The sequence below is a fragment of the Malania oleifera genome, chromosome 4 (genome assembly GCF_029873635.1).
Source record: "Malania oleifera isolate guangnan ecotype guangnan chromosome 4, ASM2987363v1, whole genome shotgun sequence".
In the NCBI taxonomy this organism is placed as follows: Eukaryota; Viridiplantae; Streptophyta; class Magnoliopsida; order Santalales; family Ximeniaceae; genus Malania; species Malania oleifera.
The window spans coordinates 3606459-3622288 of NC_080420.1; the positions used below are offsets into that span (position 1 = coordinate 3606459).

A 15830-nucleotide genomic window follows, 5' to 3' on the forward strand; every position below is an offset into this window, starting at 1 on the left:
ATAGGGGATTTCGTCAACGAACAACGTCATTCGTTGATGAATCCTTCATTAATTTCGTCGATGAAATTCAATCCTTCGTCGACAAAATTCAGTTGGCTCAAACCTCTCTCGGTATTTCTTCGTCGACGAAATTCAGTCTTCGTCAACAAATTCTCTTAAGCCTTCGTTGACGAAACCTTGATGATTCACTCCTACTATTCGTTCCAAAGTTCAATGTCGTCGACGAAGTTGACTACCTCATTCTATTTCTGGTCTCCATTTCCCTCCCTCTTTATTATTTAAATTTCATTTTTCTTCGGGTCATTACATCTCATGACAGGGTTGTGTGGCCCGAAGGCTGGATCTATCCTGGTTGGCCTACCAGGATAAACCACTCTACTCCTTGATCAGATCAACCCTCCTCAACCCATATCTGATGGGGAGCCTGTCCACAAATCGACCTCATACCACTTACTATCTGAGTTAAGTGGTTGCACTCTGAACTGAATATCTATATATCTGTAGCTACGGTACCGTGCTCTGCTGTCTGATCCATCAGGGTCTGATACTATATAATACGTTTCTATATATAACTAACTGTTTTACCATGATTCTGTAATAACTGTATAAACCATGATGCTGTAATAATCCGTAACTATATCAACTGTATTTTTATGAGATAACTATAAATCTACCTATTATGGTGTTGTAAAACTATAAAATCATGGTATTCTGAAAGATACTGTAAACGCATTTCACTGTCTGTATATTCTGTAAAACATATTCTTGAAAATACTATATAAACATGTTTCTATACTGTATTCATACTCTCATGCCACATAATAATTTAAAACACTTTAACCTCAATAGAAAATTTCATAAATTTCTGCTCTGAATAATAATCTAGTAAATACATAAACTTTATACGGAAATCATACTAGGTTTTCCTAGCATAACATGTTTCCCTTACCTTACTGTCAAAAAGCCTCTATTGTATACTGGTCCTACACCCTCAGGGCATCCTATTCCACACCCTAAAAATCACATTTGGCAGAATAGAATATCAATATTTCTTGGCATACATCATTTCCTACAACTGCCAGAAGGCCAAAAACTGAATAAAAGACCTTACCCTAATTCTAGGAAGAAATTGGACTCAATCCCATCGATGATTCGCCCCAGTAGATTTGAAGAGAACTTCGCCAGGAGCGTCGTGGTGGCCTCAGATCGTTGATTCGGCGTCTGACGGGGCCGAAATTGAAGAGAAATGGAGGAGAGGCCGTAGGAGAGAGAGGAGAAGGTTTTCCATCGATATTTCTGCGATTAACTGAGTTTAGGGCTATTTATACTGCGGCATTCGTGGACGAGCCACGTCACCTCGTCGACGAGTCTTGTAGAAAGTTCGTTGATGAACCTACCCCCTCGTCGACAAATTTCAAACTTCCCAATAATCCTCTTTCGGTATCTTCTCGTCGACGAGATCCTGAAGAACCCTCGTCGACGAAACCTCTGTGTTCGTCGACGAGTGCTTGGAAAATTTATGGGGTTATTATATCCAAAATGCAATGTCGTCAACGAACGCGAAGCGTTCGTCGACGAAGTCTGTTGCCTCCTTCCGTTATCGCTTTCATTTGTCTCCCTCTTTATTATTTAAATAACATTATTTTTCGGGTCACTATATTCTCCTCTCCTTATAAAATTTTGTCCTCGAAATTCACTTATTCATATGATCCTTCCTTCTCAAAGGTAAATGATCTACTTATTTTATTACTTGCTCTCACTTATGGCAGAGGAATACCATGGTTACATGGGTAGTCCTGGGAGATTACAACCATAAAAGAAAATTTCCCCCTAGACCAAAGTACTACCTAACCTATACTCTACATTACAATTACACTGAACTCAACAAAATAAAATTACCATCCTAGCATATATATCAATACTATAATTCATCGAACAGGTGGGGATATTTCCGTCTGATTTCATCTTCAAGCTCCCATAAGGCTTCCTCAATCACGTGGTTTCTCCATAGAACTTTTACTAGTGGTATCTTCTTGCTGCGCAATTCTTATTCTTTTCTATCTAAAATCTGTACTGGAGCTTCTTCATATGCTAAAGCCTCACTGACTTCCAGTTCTGCATGGCCGATGATATGGGAAGGATCTGGGACATATTTCCTTAGTATAAAAACATGAAATACGTCATGAACTCGAAATAGAGATGGCGGTAAAGCTAGCCGATAAGCTACTGACCCAATCTTCTCAAGTATCTCAAATGAGCCAATAAACCTAGGGCTCAACTTACACTTCTTCCCAAATTTCAAGATCCCCTTCAGTGGAGTTATTCTCAGAAACACATGATCACCTACTTCAAATTCTAGTTTTCGGCGGCGAGTATTCGCGTAGCTTTTCTGCCTACTCTGCGCTGCATTGATCCTGTCTCGAATAAGTCGAACTTTATCACATGCTTGCTGAATTATATCTGGATTCAAAACTCACATTTCACCTACTTCATCCTAGAAAAGAGGAGATTGGCATCTCCTACCATATAATGGCTCGTAGGGTGCCATGCCGATGCTAGTCTGATAACTGTTATTATAAGAAAATTCAACTAGCGGCAAAAACTGAATCCATCTACCTCCAAAGTCTAGCACATAGGTACAAAACATATCTTCTAATATCTAGATTGTCCTCTCTGTCTGACCATCAGTCTGAGGGTGGAAAGCAGTGCTGAATGCTAATTGAGTCCCCAAAGCCTCTTGCAGACTCTTCCAAAATCGTCACGGTCTGAGACTATGGATACCGGCACTCCATGGGGTCGAAAAATCTCTTGTATATAAATCTCTGCTAACCTATTCATAGGGTAGCTGACTTTAATGGGTAGAAAGTGTGCTGTCTTCGTCAACCTATCAACCACCACCCAAATAGCATTCTGACCATGCGGCGCTAGAGGTAGCCCAATAACAAAATCCATGGATACGTGGTCCCACTTCCACTCAGGAATGAAAAGTGGCTGCAATTGACTAGCCGGTCTCTAGTGCTCAGCCTTAACTTGCTGGCACGTCAAACATTTCTACACAAATTCTGCTATTTCCCTCTTCATACCACTCTACGAGAAATACTCCCGCAGATCCCTATACATTTTTGTACTACCAGGATGAATAGTGTATAGAGACCAGTGTGCCTCTTCTAAAATCGTTCTTCTGATGCTGACATCCGCAGGCACACACAATCTGGTGCGAAATATGAAGGCCCCACCATCGGCAATACTGAATTCCTCTCCCTGACCATCTCGTATTCTGGCAAGCACCTCCACTAACTCTGGATCATCTCTTTGAGCAGCTTTAATTCTCTCATACAGTGCAGGTTGTATCACTAAACTGGCAATAAGCACCTGAGGATCATTCTTCACTAATTCCACACTGAGCCTTTCCAAGTCCATCTGAATCGGGTGCTGAATTGCTACTGTTAACTGCGCTGTATCCTCTGATTGACGGCTCAAAGCATCAGCCACCACATTTGCTTTACTTGGGTGGTAACTGATGGTGCAGTTGTAATCCTTAATGAGTTCCAACCACTTCCTATGCTGCATGTTCAACTCTTTTTGTGTGAAGAAATAATTTAGACTCTTGTGATCAGAAAATATCTCACACCACTCACCATAAAGGTAATGCCTCCAGATCTTCAGTGCGTGTACAACCGCAGCCAATTCCAAATCGTGAGTAGGGTAGTTCTTTTCATACTCTTTCAACTGCTTGGACACATACACTACCATCCTACCATGTTGCATCAGTACACAACTGAGCCCTTTCAAAGACGCGTCACTGTAGATAACATAACCATCACCTTCCAATGGAATCATTAGTAATGGTGCAGTGATGAGCCGCTGCTTTAATTCTTGGAAGCTCTGCTCGCATTCTTCATCCCACACAAACTTGGCACTCTTCCTGGTCAAACGCGTGAGAGGTCCTAATAAAATTGAAAACCCCTCAACAAATCAATGGTAATAACTAGCCAGTCCCAAGAAAATTCTGACTTCCTGTATGTTCTTTGGCCTAGCCTAATTTACTACTGCATCGATCTTGCTGGGATCCATTGAAATACCGTCTCCTGAGATCACGTGGCCTAAAAATGCAACTTCCTGAAACACTTGCTAAACTTGGCATAAAGTTTCTTTTGCCTGAGCGTCTGCAGTACTTGCCTCAAATGCACCTCATGATCCTTAAAACTCCTCGAGTACACCAGTATATCATCAATAAAAACTACTACAAACTGATCTAGATACTGGTGAAAAACTCTGTTCATCAAGTCCATGAACACGGCTGGGGCATTCGTCAGACCAAAAGGCATAACGAGAACTCGTAGTGTCCATACCTGGTCCTAAAGGCTGTCTTCGCGACGTCCTCTGCTTTTACTCTCACTTGATGATACCTGGATCTGAGGTCGATCTTAGAATATACCCGTGTACCCTGGAGCTGATCAAATAAATCGTCTATACGGGGTAGAGAATATTTATTCTTAATAGTAACCTTGTTGATTTCTCTGTAATCGATATACATCCTCATAGACCCGTCTTTCTTCTTTACGAACAACACTGGAGCTCCCCACGGCGATACACTGGGTCGTATAAACCCCTTGTCCAGCAAGCCTTGCAACTGTTCCTTTAATTCTCCTCATTCGGCTGGAGTCATACAGCAAGGAACCTTAAAAATCGGCGTGGTCCCTAGAGGTAAATCTATAGGAAAATTCACCTCGTGCACAGGAGGCAACCCAGGTAACTCCTCTGAGAAAACATCTAGAAATTCTCGTACCACTGGGGTGCTGTCAATTTTCAATTCATTTTCAGGTACTTCTTTCACAAACGCTATAAACTCCTAACCTCTGTCTATGAGTAATTTGTTCGTCTGTACAGCTGACACCAGCTACGTTGGAGCACGTACCCGTGAACTAACGAATTTGAATTCCTGCGTACCAGGGGGTTTGAAAATTAACTCTTTCTGACGACAATCAATGCTGACATGATTGGCAGCCAACTAGTCCATACCCAGTATTATATCAAACCTACACATATCAAATACAATCAAATCAACTGGTAACACTTTCTCCTGAATTTCTATCGGATAGCCCCTAAGTACCCTCTGACATTTGATCACTGACCCTGATGGTGTAGCTACTGACAGCGCTATATCTAATGACTGGGTCTCACTCTATAATAATTTAACATAAGATAGCACCTGAGTCAAAACAAAACTTCGGGCCGATGGATCCATAGAGCAACACAAAGCTCGCTTGGTGGCCGAGGGCTATACTCAGGTAGAAGGTTTGGATTATCATGACACTTTTGCTCCTGTTGCTAAACTCATTACTGTTAGGTGTGTTCTTGCAGTGGTTGCAACTCGGAATTGACATTTCCTTCAATTGGACGTCAACAACGCTTTTCTTCATGGTGACCTCGATGAGGAGGTATATATGCTCCCTCCACCGGGTTATTGCAAAAATGGGGAGACTCATATTTGTCGTCTTCAGAAATCCCTTTATGGTCTTAAGCAAGCCTCTCGTAATTGGTTCTCTAAATTATCTTCTATTTTACTTACTGTGGGTTTCACCCAATCTCAGGCCGACCATTCTCTTTTCACCCGTTCACGGGGTCAGTCTTTTACTCTTATACTTGTTTCTATTGATGACATTCTTATGGTAGGTAATGACCTCTCCGATATTAGCACTTTCAAAGTCATGCTTGTTCAGAAACTCAAACTAAAGGATCTTGGGAAATTGAAATATTTCCTTGGCCTCGAAGTTGTTCGCTCTCCCACTGGCATATTTCTTATTCAATGCAAATATGCTTTTGACACCCTCACTGATAGCGGTCATCTTGGTGCTCATCCTGTCCACTTTCCCATGGAACAAAATCTCAAGCTCAATAATACTGATGGTGATCTTCTCTCCGATCCAAGCTCGTTTCGGCGACTCGTTGGACATTTGATATATCTCACCATCACTCGTCTCGACATTGTGTTTCCAGTCAACATTCTCAGTCAATTTATGCACTAGTCTAGACGGACACATTATGATACTGTTGTACGTGTTCTTCGATACATTAAGACGTCTCCAGGACAGGGCTTATTTTTTCCTACTGCCAACACTCTTTAAGTCTCAGCCTATTCTAATTTGGATTGGGCTAGTTGTCCCCTAACTCGCCGCTCCACCACTGGTTTTTTAATTTAGTTGGGCACTAGTCCGATTTCCTGGCGCACTAAGAAACAAACTACCATGTCCCACTCCTCCGCCGAAGCTGAGTCCCGTGCACTTGCTTTTGCTACATGTGAACTTACATGGCTCAAAACTCTTTTAAATGATCTTGGAGTACCACACTCCCAGCCTAAGCTTTTATATCGTGACAACCAAGCGGCTATTCACATTGCCCAGAATCTAGTTTTCCACGAACGTACAAAATATATAGAAATCGATTGTCACATTGTTTATGAGAAGTTACGGGCTGACCTCTTCTTCACTAAGCATATTCCTACAAACAGTCAGCTTGTCGATATCTTCACCAAAACTTAGGGTCGTGATCATTTCCAAGACTTATCACGCAAGTTGGGCATTACAGATCTTCATTCTCCAACTTGAGGGGGAGTATTAGAGAAATATACTTTCCATCTTAGACAAATATAAACTTTTCATTTTTTCAACTATCTCATGTATATATATACCCATATAATTCTTGTAATTAGTGTGAATCAATAAAGAAAATTTTTTCTCCCAATTCTAACACATATAGATACGTCATAATCTTCTTCATATTGTATTATGTTTATATATATAATTAATTTTGTAAAAAATTTTGAATGTAATAGATCGATGTACTGAAGGAGTTACATGAGACATTGTATAAAGTTAAGCATTAAGTATTGAATATTGAAAGCAATTTTGGGATTCTAATAATAAATAACAATCTTTTGATTTGGGTGATAAATTGCTTCAGTTGCCCTATAACAAACTAGTGAATATCAGTGTGGTAGGACTTGTGTTTGTCATAGACTATATGAAATTTTTAATTTTTCGTAGGTACAAATGTTGCCTTTGTATGGACAGTTTACGAGAAGATGTCTAATTTAATTAGAAGTAATTCAACATTGATTTGACGAATTTTAGAGCACTAAGATCCCAACCTCCATCCATAAGCAATTAAGTATAAACAAATGAGACACCTAATCAGAAGATAGTGAAATGAATTGAATTTTTCATTCCTCTTATTCTCCTCTAGCTCTATTCTCTCATATTCTTTTATTTTTTCTTTTAATTCATAATGTTATATTCTATTTTCATTAAAATTGAGAAATATCAACACAATAATTTGGTAGTGGAGTCTCAAAAGATATACAGTTCATTTCTCATCACATATCCTTTCGTACCATCTTAAGATTTGACTATGAATTTTCAAAAATATGAAAGGTACAAGTTTTAGCCACTTAATATCTTCCAACAAACTAGTAGTTTGCAATCTTGTTAAGCAAAGTTATTGTCAAAATAATTATTGAAATACATGAGAATCTTCTTAATTGAGAAGATTAAAGATAAATTATTTGAGTAAAAAGATTTTGATAATTAAGGAAAGAATGAAAATGATAACGTAACCATGTCTAATGATGATAAATAAAAAATCAATATTATAAATTTATATTACCTTTTATCATCGATGAGATACATCAAATCATTTCAAATAATCCAATAAGAATTCATTTTGATAATTTGATAAGAATTATTGGTCAATTTTGTTTTGCAAAGTATCAAAACTAAAAGCCTCTTTGGTTTTGTTTTTTTAAGAGGTACACAAATTCTTTATATGGAAAAGATTTTAAGAGGTAAACTCAATTAGGGCGTTAAATGATTTTGCATAGGCAATATATATAGAGCATTCATGCAAATGCCATGTGTCGGTGACGTAGCGCGGTGCTATTGGTTCCTCTTCGTTGTTCCACCCCCAACATACTCACCTCTCCATTGCCTACGCCACACTGTTTTGAACCTTCCTCTTCTTCGCATCGTCGCTCTCAAATTTTGGGATTTCGCATTCGATCTGAAATTTTAGGGCACAAATTGAGTAAGATCAATCCATCAATCCAACTTTCCCGCGTCTGACTACGGTACAAATCTTTCTCTCTCTCTCTCTCTCTCTCTCTCTCTCTCTCTCTCTCTCTCTCTCTCTCACTCACTCACTCACTCTCTCTCTTTCTCTCTCTCTCTCTCTCTCTCTCTCTCTCTCTCTTTGATTTCTTGTTTTGGGAGTTAGGGTTTCGATGGGGCGGCTGTTCATAGAGTCATTACCGGGTCCGAAGGTCTTCAAATGCAAGTGCTGCAAGGTGGATTCCGCGTCTCACAACGACTTAGTTTCGAAGGATTTTCAAGGTCGTTTCGGGAGGGCTTACCTCTTCAAGAGCGTGTATGATTGCATTCTTCTTGTTCATTTGCTTCACTATTTATCATCTTGCGTACAATTTTTTTGTTTTTTATTTCTTTGAATTGCTTATGAATCATTGTTCTGGGTCATCTATCAGGAATGAGCCTTTTCTGCTGTAGCAATGACAGTGACCTTTAAAATCTAATCCAAAGCCTGTGCTTCCAATTATTCTTATTCTTTTTCTTATTGTCGTTTTGTTATTGTTATTATTATTACTTTGGTGCTCATGCTTCCAATTAATGCAATCAAGGACCTTTATTATCTGATTGTGGTTCAATATGGGTATGTTCAGTGGCGGATCTAGAAATTGCGATTAGGGGGGCTAAAGTATAAGAATGTTTTAATGTGTTCGTAATTATTTTAGCTTTCATCAATTTGTTGCTAAATTATCTAATCTATTAACATATGAAAATTTTAAAAAAATTTTTTTATTAATTAGAGTAGCAAATAAGTACATCCTAATAGTAAGAGAGGGTAAAAAAATATCGGCACTATTGAGTAGTGAGCCCCCGGCGGGTGTATATAAAAAAATACATTGCCAAAAAACCAAATGCTAAATATTGTTTATCTAGTGGGTTACTGAGAATTTGAGATCATTAAGGTTACGCTTGGTTCACGAATGTCTATTCTTAGGAATAGATTCATTAATAATAAGTTAGTTACAATTAGTATACTAAAATTATATCATAAACAAATAACAAAGTTTAAAAAAAAAAATTGTGAATCCATAGTAAGGAATATATACAGAATAACAATTTCCAAATTTCATCATGGGAATGTCTATTCTGTTTTTATTTCATTTTGGATGAAATAATAAGGAATATACAAGGAATATCTATTATCTCTATTCCCAAATTTTTCATTCTTTTCCATCTTATTCCAAAGAATAATTATTTTTCAAATCAAATGCAGCCTAAAATCATAGTTGTCAAATTGAAATTTGACTCGTGAGTTGAAATTCCAATTTTGGAAATCAAGAATTGAATCGAATCGCAAGATTCAGTAAATTTCCAAAGGCAATTCTAAATGACATGTATATATTGATACATGAACAACAAGAAAAATAATAAAATACATTTAAATTTTGATAATAAAAAAATCATATTTTGTGTGTATGTTGTCCATAAACAAATGAAAAGTAAGATCACGAGTTAGGAAATATTAATAATATAATGAACTTTATGCTGTTAGAAAAGGAATCAAGAAAAAAAAGTAAAAAAAAAAAATTGAACTTTTGGTGTTTATAAACAATTAAAAAAATAATATTTCATGCATATAAAAAAGAAAAAAAAATAACCTAAAAAAATGATAATAGTTGAACAAACTACTTTAAAAAACTAACTTTTGAATCTTAACAACACAACGAAACATGGGTACACGTTTGTTGGTGAGTGTTCCGCTCCTTCTCAATGGTAGAGCATTGAACCCCTTCTAGAGTGAAGAATGGTTTTGTAAAGGCAACATAAGACCCATGTCGTGTGGTAGCATGGGGACGTAAAAAGGAAATGCGCGAGGGTGAGCTAACTCCAAAAACCCGTCCTCAGTTCGGATTGCCGGCTGGCCAGTAAAGGAGGAAAGAATAACTAAAAGAAAAGAAATGAATTAGTTATTCATCAAGGTTTAATTTATTTAATAACCAGAATTAGACGATGATATTTTCTCCTCTTTTTAACACACAATTGACATAAATAAGGAATGGAAGGTAATCATGTGAAATAAAAGCGATAATAAAGAAGAAATGTTGCTTTGGGGTTTCAAACTAGTTGGGCTTGTCAAGATATTATAGGTCTAGAATCGTGTGAATCAATAGATTCAGATTGATTCGATAGATTCACAAGGTGAATCGATAGATTTGGCAATGATTCAATTGTTTTTAGATTCACTACTAAGATTTGACTTGATTTGGTGCGGATTTTATAGAAATCGTATGAATCGAATCATGAATTGTAAGATTGTAACAACTATGTCGAAGATACATATACCTAACTATATTTGATATTTCCATGCTATATCTTCTATTTGAGATTAGTGTTGTCCCCTCTAACCACCAAAAACAATTCTCAATTTTTTATAATTTTAGAGTTTTTAATCTTCAAAAATATACTTGGATGCTTTCTATTGGCAAAAGTTCTTGAAGGAGAGAAAAAAAAAATCGATTGTCCCGAGCCCCCGATCTTGGTTAACAGAAAATGCTAATATCCTAGCAAACCATTTATTGGTATGAAGTGCAGATGTTCCAAAATGTGGAACATTTTCGTTCCGAGATGCTAAATCTAACTATCCAAATTTTTAATTCAATATTTGTCACATAACATGACTTTTTTTTGGTTAAAAGTGGGGAATCATCACATTTTAATTCTATTTCATTATTAAGTTATTTCTCAACAGGAAATCTCTTCCACATTAAGAAATAGCTTAACATCCTATCCAAAATTTTCAAGTGCCAATACACTTTTTGCACCAATATATCTATTTATGTATAACCCTAATATTCCATGTTTTATAGCATGTTCCATACCATGATCCCGTCTAATCCACAAACCAAAATGTTCCATGTTCTAGGTAACATTGCTCCTAATAGACTTAAACCGCAAGAAGACTTGAGTTTGTTTGGAAGTTTGGAACTACTCATAGAGGAGTACTTTTCTCAAAAAAGTACTTATCTAAAAAAATATTTATCTAAAAGTAGTCTGAGATTACTTATTATAAGTACTTTTTCAAATAAGTACTTCTTTAAGGAAAATACTTTATCGAAAAATACTTATTTTCCTAAAAAAAATTTAATTTGGAAAAGTACTTTTTGAAATAAACCAAACAGCATTTATTGACACAAGTACTTAATTTATGTACTTTTCATGATAAGTACTTATTTTCTAAGATATTCTAATTGGGGGCTTTAAACCATAAAATTACAAGTAGTTTAACAGCCACCCAATGAAGAATAGGGAGGGTTCTAGCTCGGAAATAAAATTAGGAAATGGGACCAGATAGAGCAGTAAGATGAAGGGTAAAGAAGTGGGGTGGGGCCGCAAACTCTGGGAGCTTGGGAGGGCAACTGCCCCTTCCAGCTTCCCCTCGCATCTGCCCGGTTATGTTAGATTGGATATTTTTAAATTGGAAAAATTCACTTGCATCCCCTCAACTATCTATTTATCATGTTGCAAATTTCTCCTTGAACTTCTAAAGTCGCACTAAACCCTTGAACTAACAATTTAGTTACAAAAGACCTTTCTATTGACAAAAGACCATTAGATTTAAGGAGTAAAATCATGTGTATGATGCATTAATGATTAATAATTTTTTAGAGAAAATTTCCTCTTATAAGCCTAAAGAACTGACAAACATTCGACATATTAATTGACCTAAAACGAATTACAGGATATTGAGAGGGTAATCGAACCCCTGCCACTCACTTTGGAGGGCTGGGAGATGACCACTTGACCCAAGGGATCGAGTCACATATCTTGTTTTGATATTTATAAGGACTTCACAAATCCAATTTCTATAATAATAATAATAATAAGGTTTTGTTGGAAAGATCAAACTTGGTGGGCCATACCCAACTTCCATCTTGGATGATGCAATGCAGTGACATCAGGTGGGTGTGACTGGAGTTGGGTGGAGGAGTGATAGAGTAGATATCAAAAGGGTTCTCTTAAACCAACCAAATTTGGTGTTATTTAATTGGGAAATTTTTATTAGTGTAAATACATTCTAAAAATTCATAAAATTTTGTAAATCCTCTTTTAAGGTATCCAAACAAAGGAAATTTAATATAAGGTAATTTATAATGCCTTCTTCAAATGAATACCTCCTTGGAATCTCCTATCTAAAAGGGGTAAAAGTTGTAAAGATACAAAAAGCTAAGGGGCGCAATTTATGTTTAAGTATGAGGAGATCACTCTTTTAGAAAATTTTAATAGAAGGTAAATTTTTGTACCTTCTAATACAATTTATTGCTTCTGTCATGAAAATGAGTAAGGGTAGACCTAAAATAACTTAGAATGAGGTGGTGAGAAAGGGTTTAATTGCTCTAAATCTAATAGAGGAAAACGCTTTCAATGGGGTGAATTGGAGGAAAAGAATTCATGTAACTGACCTCACTTAGTGAAACTAAAGGCTTCTTGTTGTTGTTGTAAGTAATTTTTTTGTAACTTTTAAGAATAAATATTTCCTTAGTATACCCTGTCTAAAGAGGGAAGAAGTTGTAGAGGTACAAAAAGCAAAGCCCAATTTACGTTTTGTGAATGGGAAAATCATTCTTTTACCCTCAGCATTAACTTAAGTTCAAAATTTCCAATCTAGGTGCCCTCGTGATTTGGTTGTGTTTGATGAAATAGGAAATACGAAATATGGGTATGACTGCAAGGAAATGAATCTCTAAAAGAATGGGAGTGAATGTAGTGTATGCATATACCTATATAAAATTATAAATCAGTGAATAATTAAAGTCTTTCTATTGTCTTCTTCTACTTTTTTTTCAAGATCTTCATAAGTACTTGCCAATATTTGATCTTTTTGTTGAAAATGTTGAAAGACATTTCTGTGGAACCACAACATGCTCAAAACTAGTTTTAAAGAAACACTGTCTACTGCTGCATGTTTCCCGCATGAATTTGAGAGTTGGGATTATTAATTTGTTGTTGATATCTTATGTAAATATGGCTTTATGCCAGTAATGATGCAAATATATTGGTTTTGGCATGGACTATGGTTGCTAACAGCATATGCCTGAATCTTCAAAGCAATTGCAAACTCATATCAATTGGGATGTAATATCCATCAGTTTTTTTTTAATGCACCCCATAAGTTGTACAAACTGGTATATAGATTATGTTAACACATTTATAAGCTTAATATGTAATTTCTTTTTTTTTTCTTTTTTCTTTTTAATCTTTTTTATTGTTTTTATGGATCCATGCACGACGAAAATGTTCCTAGGACTATAATTTAATCATCCTGAATCAAATATTGATATTTTATATTAGAAATTAAGCATGTGAAGCATTGAAGCTGTGCAATTTTAGGCAAGCATGGATATTTTGTACAGCTGGTAATGTGGAATTTCCTTTCACAGAAAGCTGTACCTTTTTTTTGGCAGTTGTACTGCTTATACTAGTTTTGTTGTGTATTAATTTGTTGACGTTTTATTATTGCATCAGGGTAAATATATCTCTTGGGCCTACTGAAGAGCGGCAACTTATGAGTGGATTGCATACTGTAAATGACATTTATTGTAGCTGTTGTCAACAAATATTGGGCTGGAGATACGTAAGTTTAAAATTTCATGTTTGGATGATCAGCTATCAAGTAATCTGTTTATGGATGCCATAAATGCAGAACCTAGAGGTAAAATTTGTTAGATTATCTGGAGACAACACTCCCATGTGAGGATATTTTCCCCCATATGCTTTTGGATGCCATAAATGCAGAACCTAGAGTAAAAAATCGATAGATTATTTGGAGACACCCCCACTCCCCCCCAACACAGTTTTATTTTTTTCTTACATGCTTTTCATCTAGAAAAGATTCCCCAGACAAGAAGTTACACAAAAAAAAATTTAGTTTTGGGTCTTATTTATTTTGTTGTGTATTGGTCTCAACTTTGGGCAAAACCTACTTCATTTTATTTTTATTTTTATTTTTTTACCCTTCTAACAAATGAGGAACTAACTTGTGCGTCTATCATCTCATCTGTTATTTGCTTTAGAATACAAGGGGGTGAAAGTTTGTCTCCATTGTATCACATCAATGACAAGTTGTTTGGTTCAGGGAATCTTTGAGGATTCCTGGAGTGTTTAGTTTGCAAATCTTCAAGCCTACAGTACATTTGCATACATTATGCCCAAAAGCATTCCTCTTTTATCTTTTTTGGTAATCTGGATTCTCACGAGGATGCCATTACAGGTGTAGAATTCCTTGTACCAAATGCCTAGTGGGTCTTGGGGCGACTGACTGTTTTTGCACAAACATGGAAATTTCAGCTTCTTTAATAATTTAATTGGTTAATTTTCTATTTGGCATGCTTGGCGAATTGAGAAAATTTGAGAAAAATCAGCCTAACTTCTTGTTTTGTGACTATAATTCCAGGATAAGGCTTATGAGGAGAGTGAAAAGTACAAGGAAGGATTGTATATTCTAGAGAAGGAGCGGATGTTGAAGGAGGGATGGTGAAACTTTTGTGCATGTAAGTTTTGTGCAAAATCAGAGGGAATAAAGAGGTTTCTTTTTGCAGGAGGTTCAACATAATTGAAAGACTTTTTTGCATACCAAACACATTTCGAAAGTAGAATAGGTGAGCCGATGATTAAGGCATTCTATCAAAGCTTGTTGAGTCTCTTGGTGCATCCCAAAAACTAAATCCAAAGTGGATCACATGTTATTACCCCTTCTGTTTGTGCTTCCTTTTAATTGTAGACCGAGTTGTTGTATTTTTACATATATATTTCATTAAATCAATTGTTGAACCTTAATTCTTGTATTCATGTAGATCACAGGTGTGTTGTGTCCATGTTGGATGCCAGGCTCAATTGGAAATCATAATCAAGAAAGTCTATTTGAGAAATATGCCTCTGTTTTGCAAGGTAGCAATCTTATGTTCATGCAGATCAAATTATGGATGAGGCAGTGTGTTGTTGCTTTGTATGTGAAGATTGGGTCTAAGAAATAAGAAATCATCTCAAATCACTTAATTCATATTAATGTCCTCTTCTTAGGTAGTTTACATTTAAGAAAGCAAAGCATTGGAACTATGCATAGGCATGGCGAAGATCACAGCTCGATACTTCTAGCACAATGACATCTCAAAAAATCACCACAAATGTAAAAAAAAAAAAAAAAGAGAACTCGAGGAATTCAAAATTTTTGAAAATTATTTGTGTATGGTGTGTTGTTGAATGGGGTTGTTTGTTTTGGTTGGACCTGCAATATTTAAGTTTCAATTCATATTTATAGCTTGAGTTGATGGATAAATTTCATGAATTTGAAATTTTCCTTTTAGGTTTTTGAAAATAAATTTAAGCTGTATATTTAAAGTATAAATTTTATATAAATTTGTACCAAAATTTGATCAAATTCACTGAGTTTCAAAATCTTGGTTATGGTTATAATTTTTTGTTCTCAAAAATTAATTTAACATTTGAACATGTTGGGGGGGGGGGGTGTTGGGGGTTGGCATTTTCAAATGGGCATTCCAATGTTTGGTATGCTGAATGAAATGAAAAATTATATGTTGGATATATAAAATTATTTAAAAAAAAAAAGAGGAATTGTAATGCCACAACAAATGGGAAGTAAATTAGAGACATTCAATTTTTTTTAAAGTTGTGTTGGTGTGGGGGTGTGTTGAATAGGGCAATTAGTTAATAGTTTTATCCAGTGGTTAGTGTGCT

At 36.1% G+C, this 15830-nt stretch overlaps 1 protein-coding gene across 2 annotated transcripts; it reads left to right on the forward strand.

The window, feature by feature from the left end:
- Positions 1-7809: 7809 nt before the first annotated feature.
- On the forward strand, positions 7810-15004 carry LOC131153117 (putative yippee-like protein Os10g0369500). 2 transcript variants are annotated; one of them, XM_058105182.1, is made up of 5 exons: positions 7852-8125; positions 8272-8421; positions 13602-13710; positions 14530-14626; positions 14930-15004. In XM_058105182.1, exons 2-4 carry the CDS (start codon positions 8279-8281, stop codon positions 14611-14613), a joined length of 336 nt encoding a protein of 111 aa, XP_057961165.1. In that variant the 5' UTR covers positions 7852-8125; positions 8272-8278; the 3' UTR covers positions 14614-14626; positions 14930-15004. The 2 variants fall into 2 exon arrangements, with proteins under 2 accessions (XP_057961164.1, XP_057961165.1); XM_058105181.1 differs by lacking the exon at positions 14930-15004 and having other exon boundaries at positions 7810-8125; positions 14530-14912.
- The last annotated feature ends 826 nt before the right edge of the window (positions 15005-15830 follow it).

What these genes read in the sequence shown, in the direction of transcription:
- LOC131153117 (XM_058105181.1), top strand. Translation starts at nt 8,279, where the DNA reads ATGGGGCGGCTGTTCATAGAGTCATTACCGGGTCCGAAGGTCTTCAAA. An exon ending in GCTTACCTCTTCAAGAGCGT is followed by an intron (nt 8,422 to 13,601) that starts GTATGATTGCAT and finishes TTATTGCATCAG; the next exon opens with GGTAAATATATCTCTTGGGC. An exon ending in AAATATTGGGCTGGAGATAC is followed by an intron (nt 13,711 to 14,529) that starts GTAAGTTTAAAA and finishes CTATAATTCCAG; the next exon opens with GATAAGGCTTATGAGGAGAG.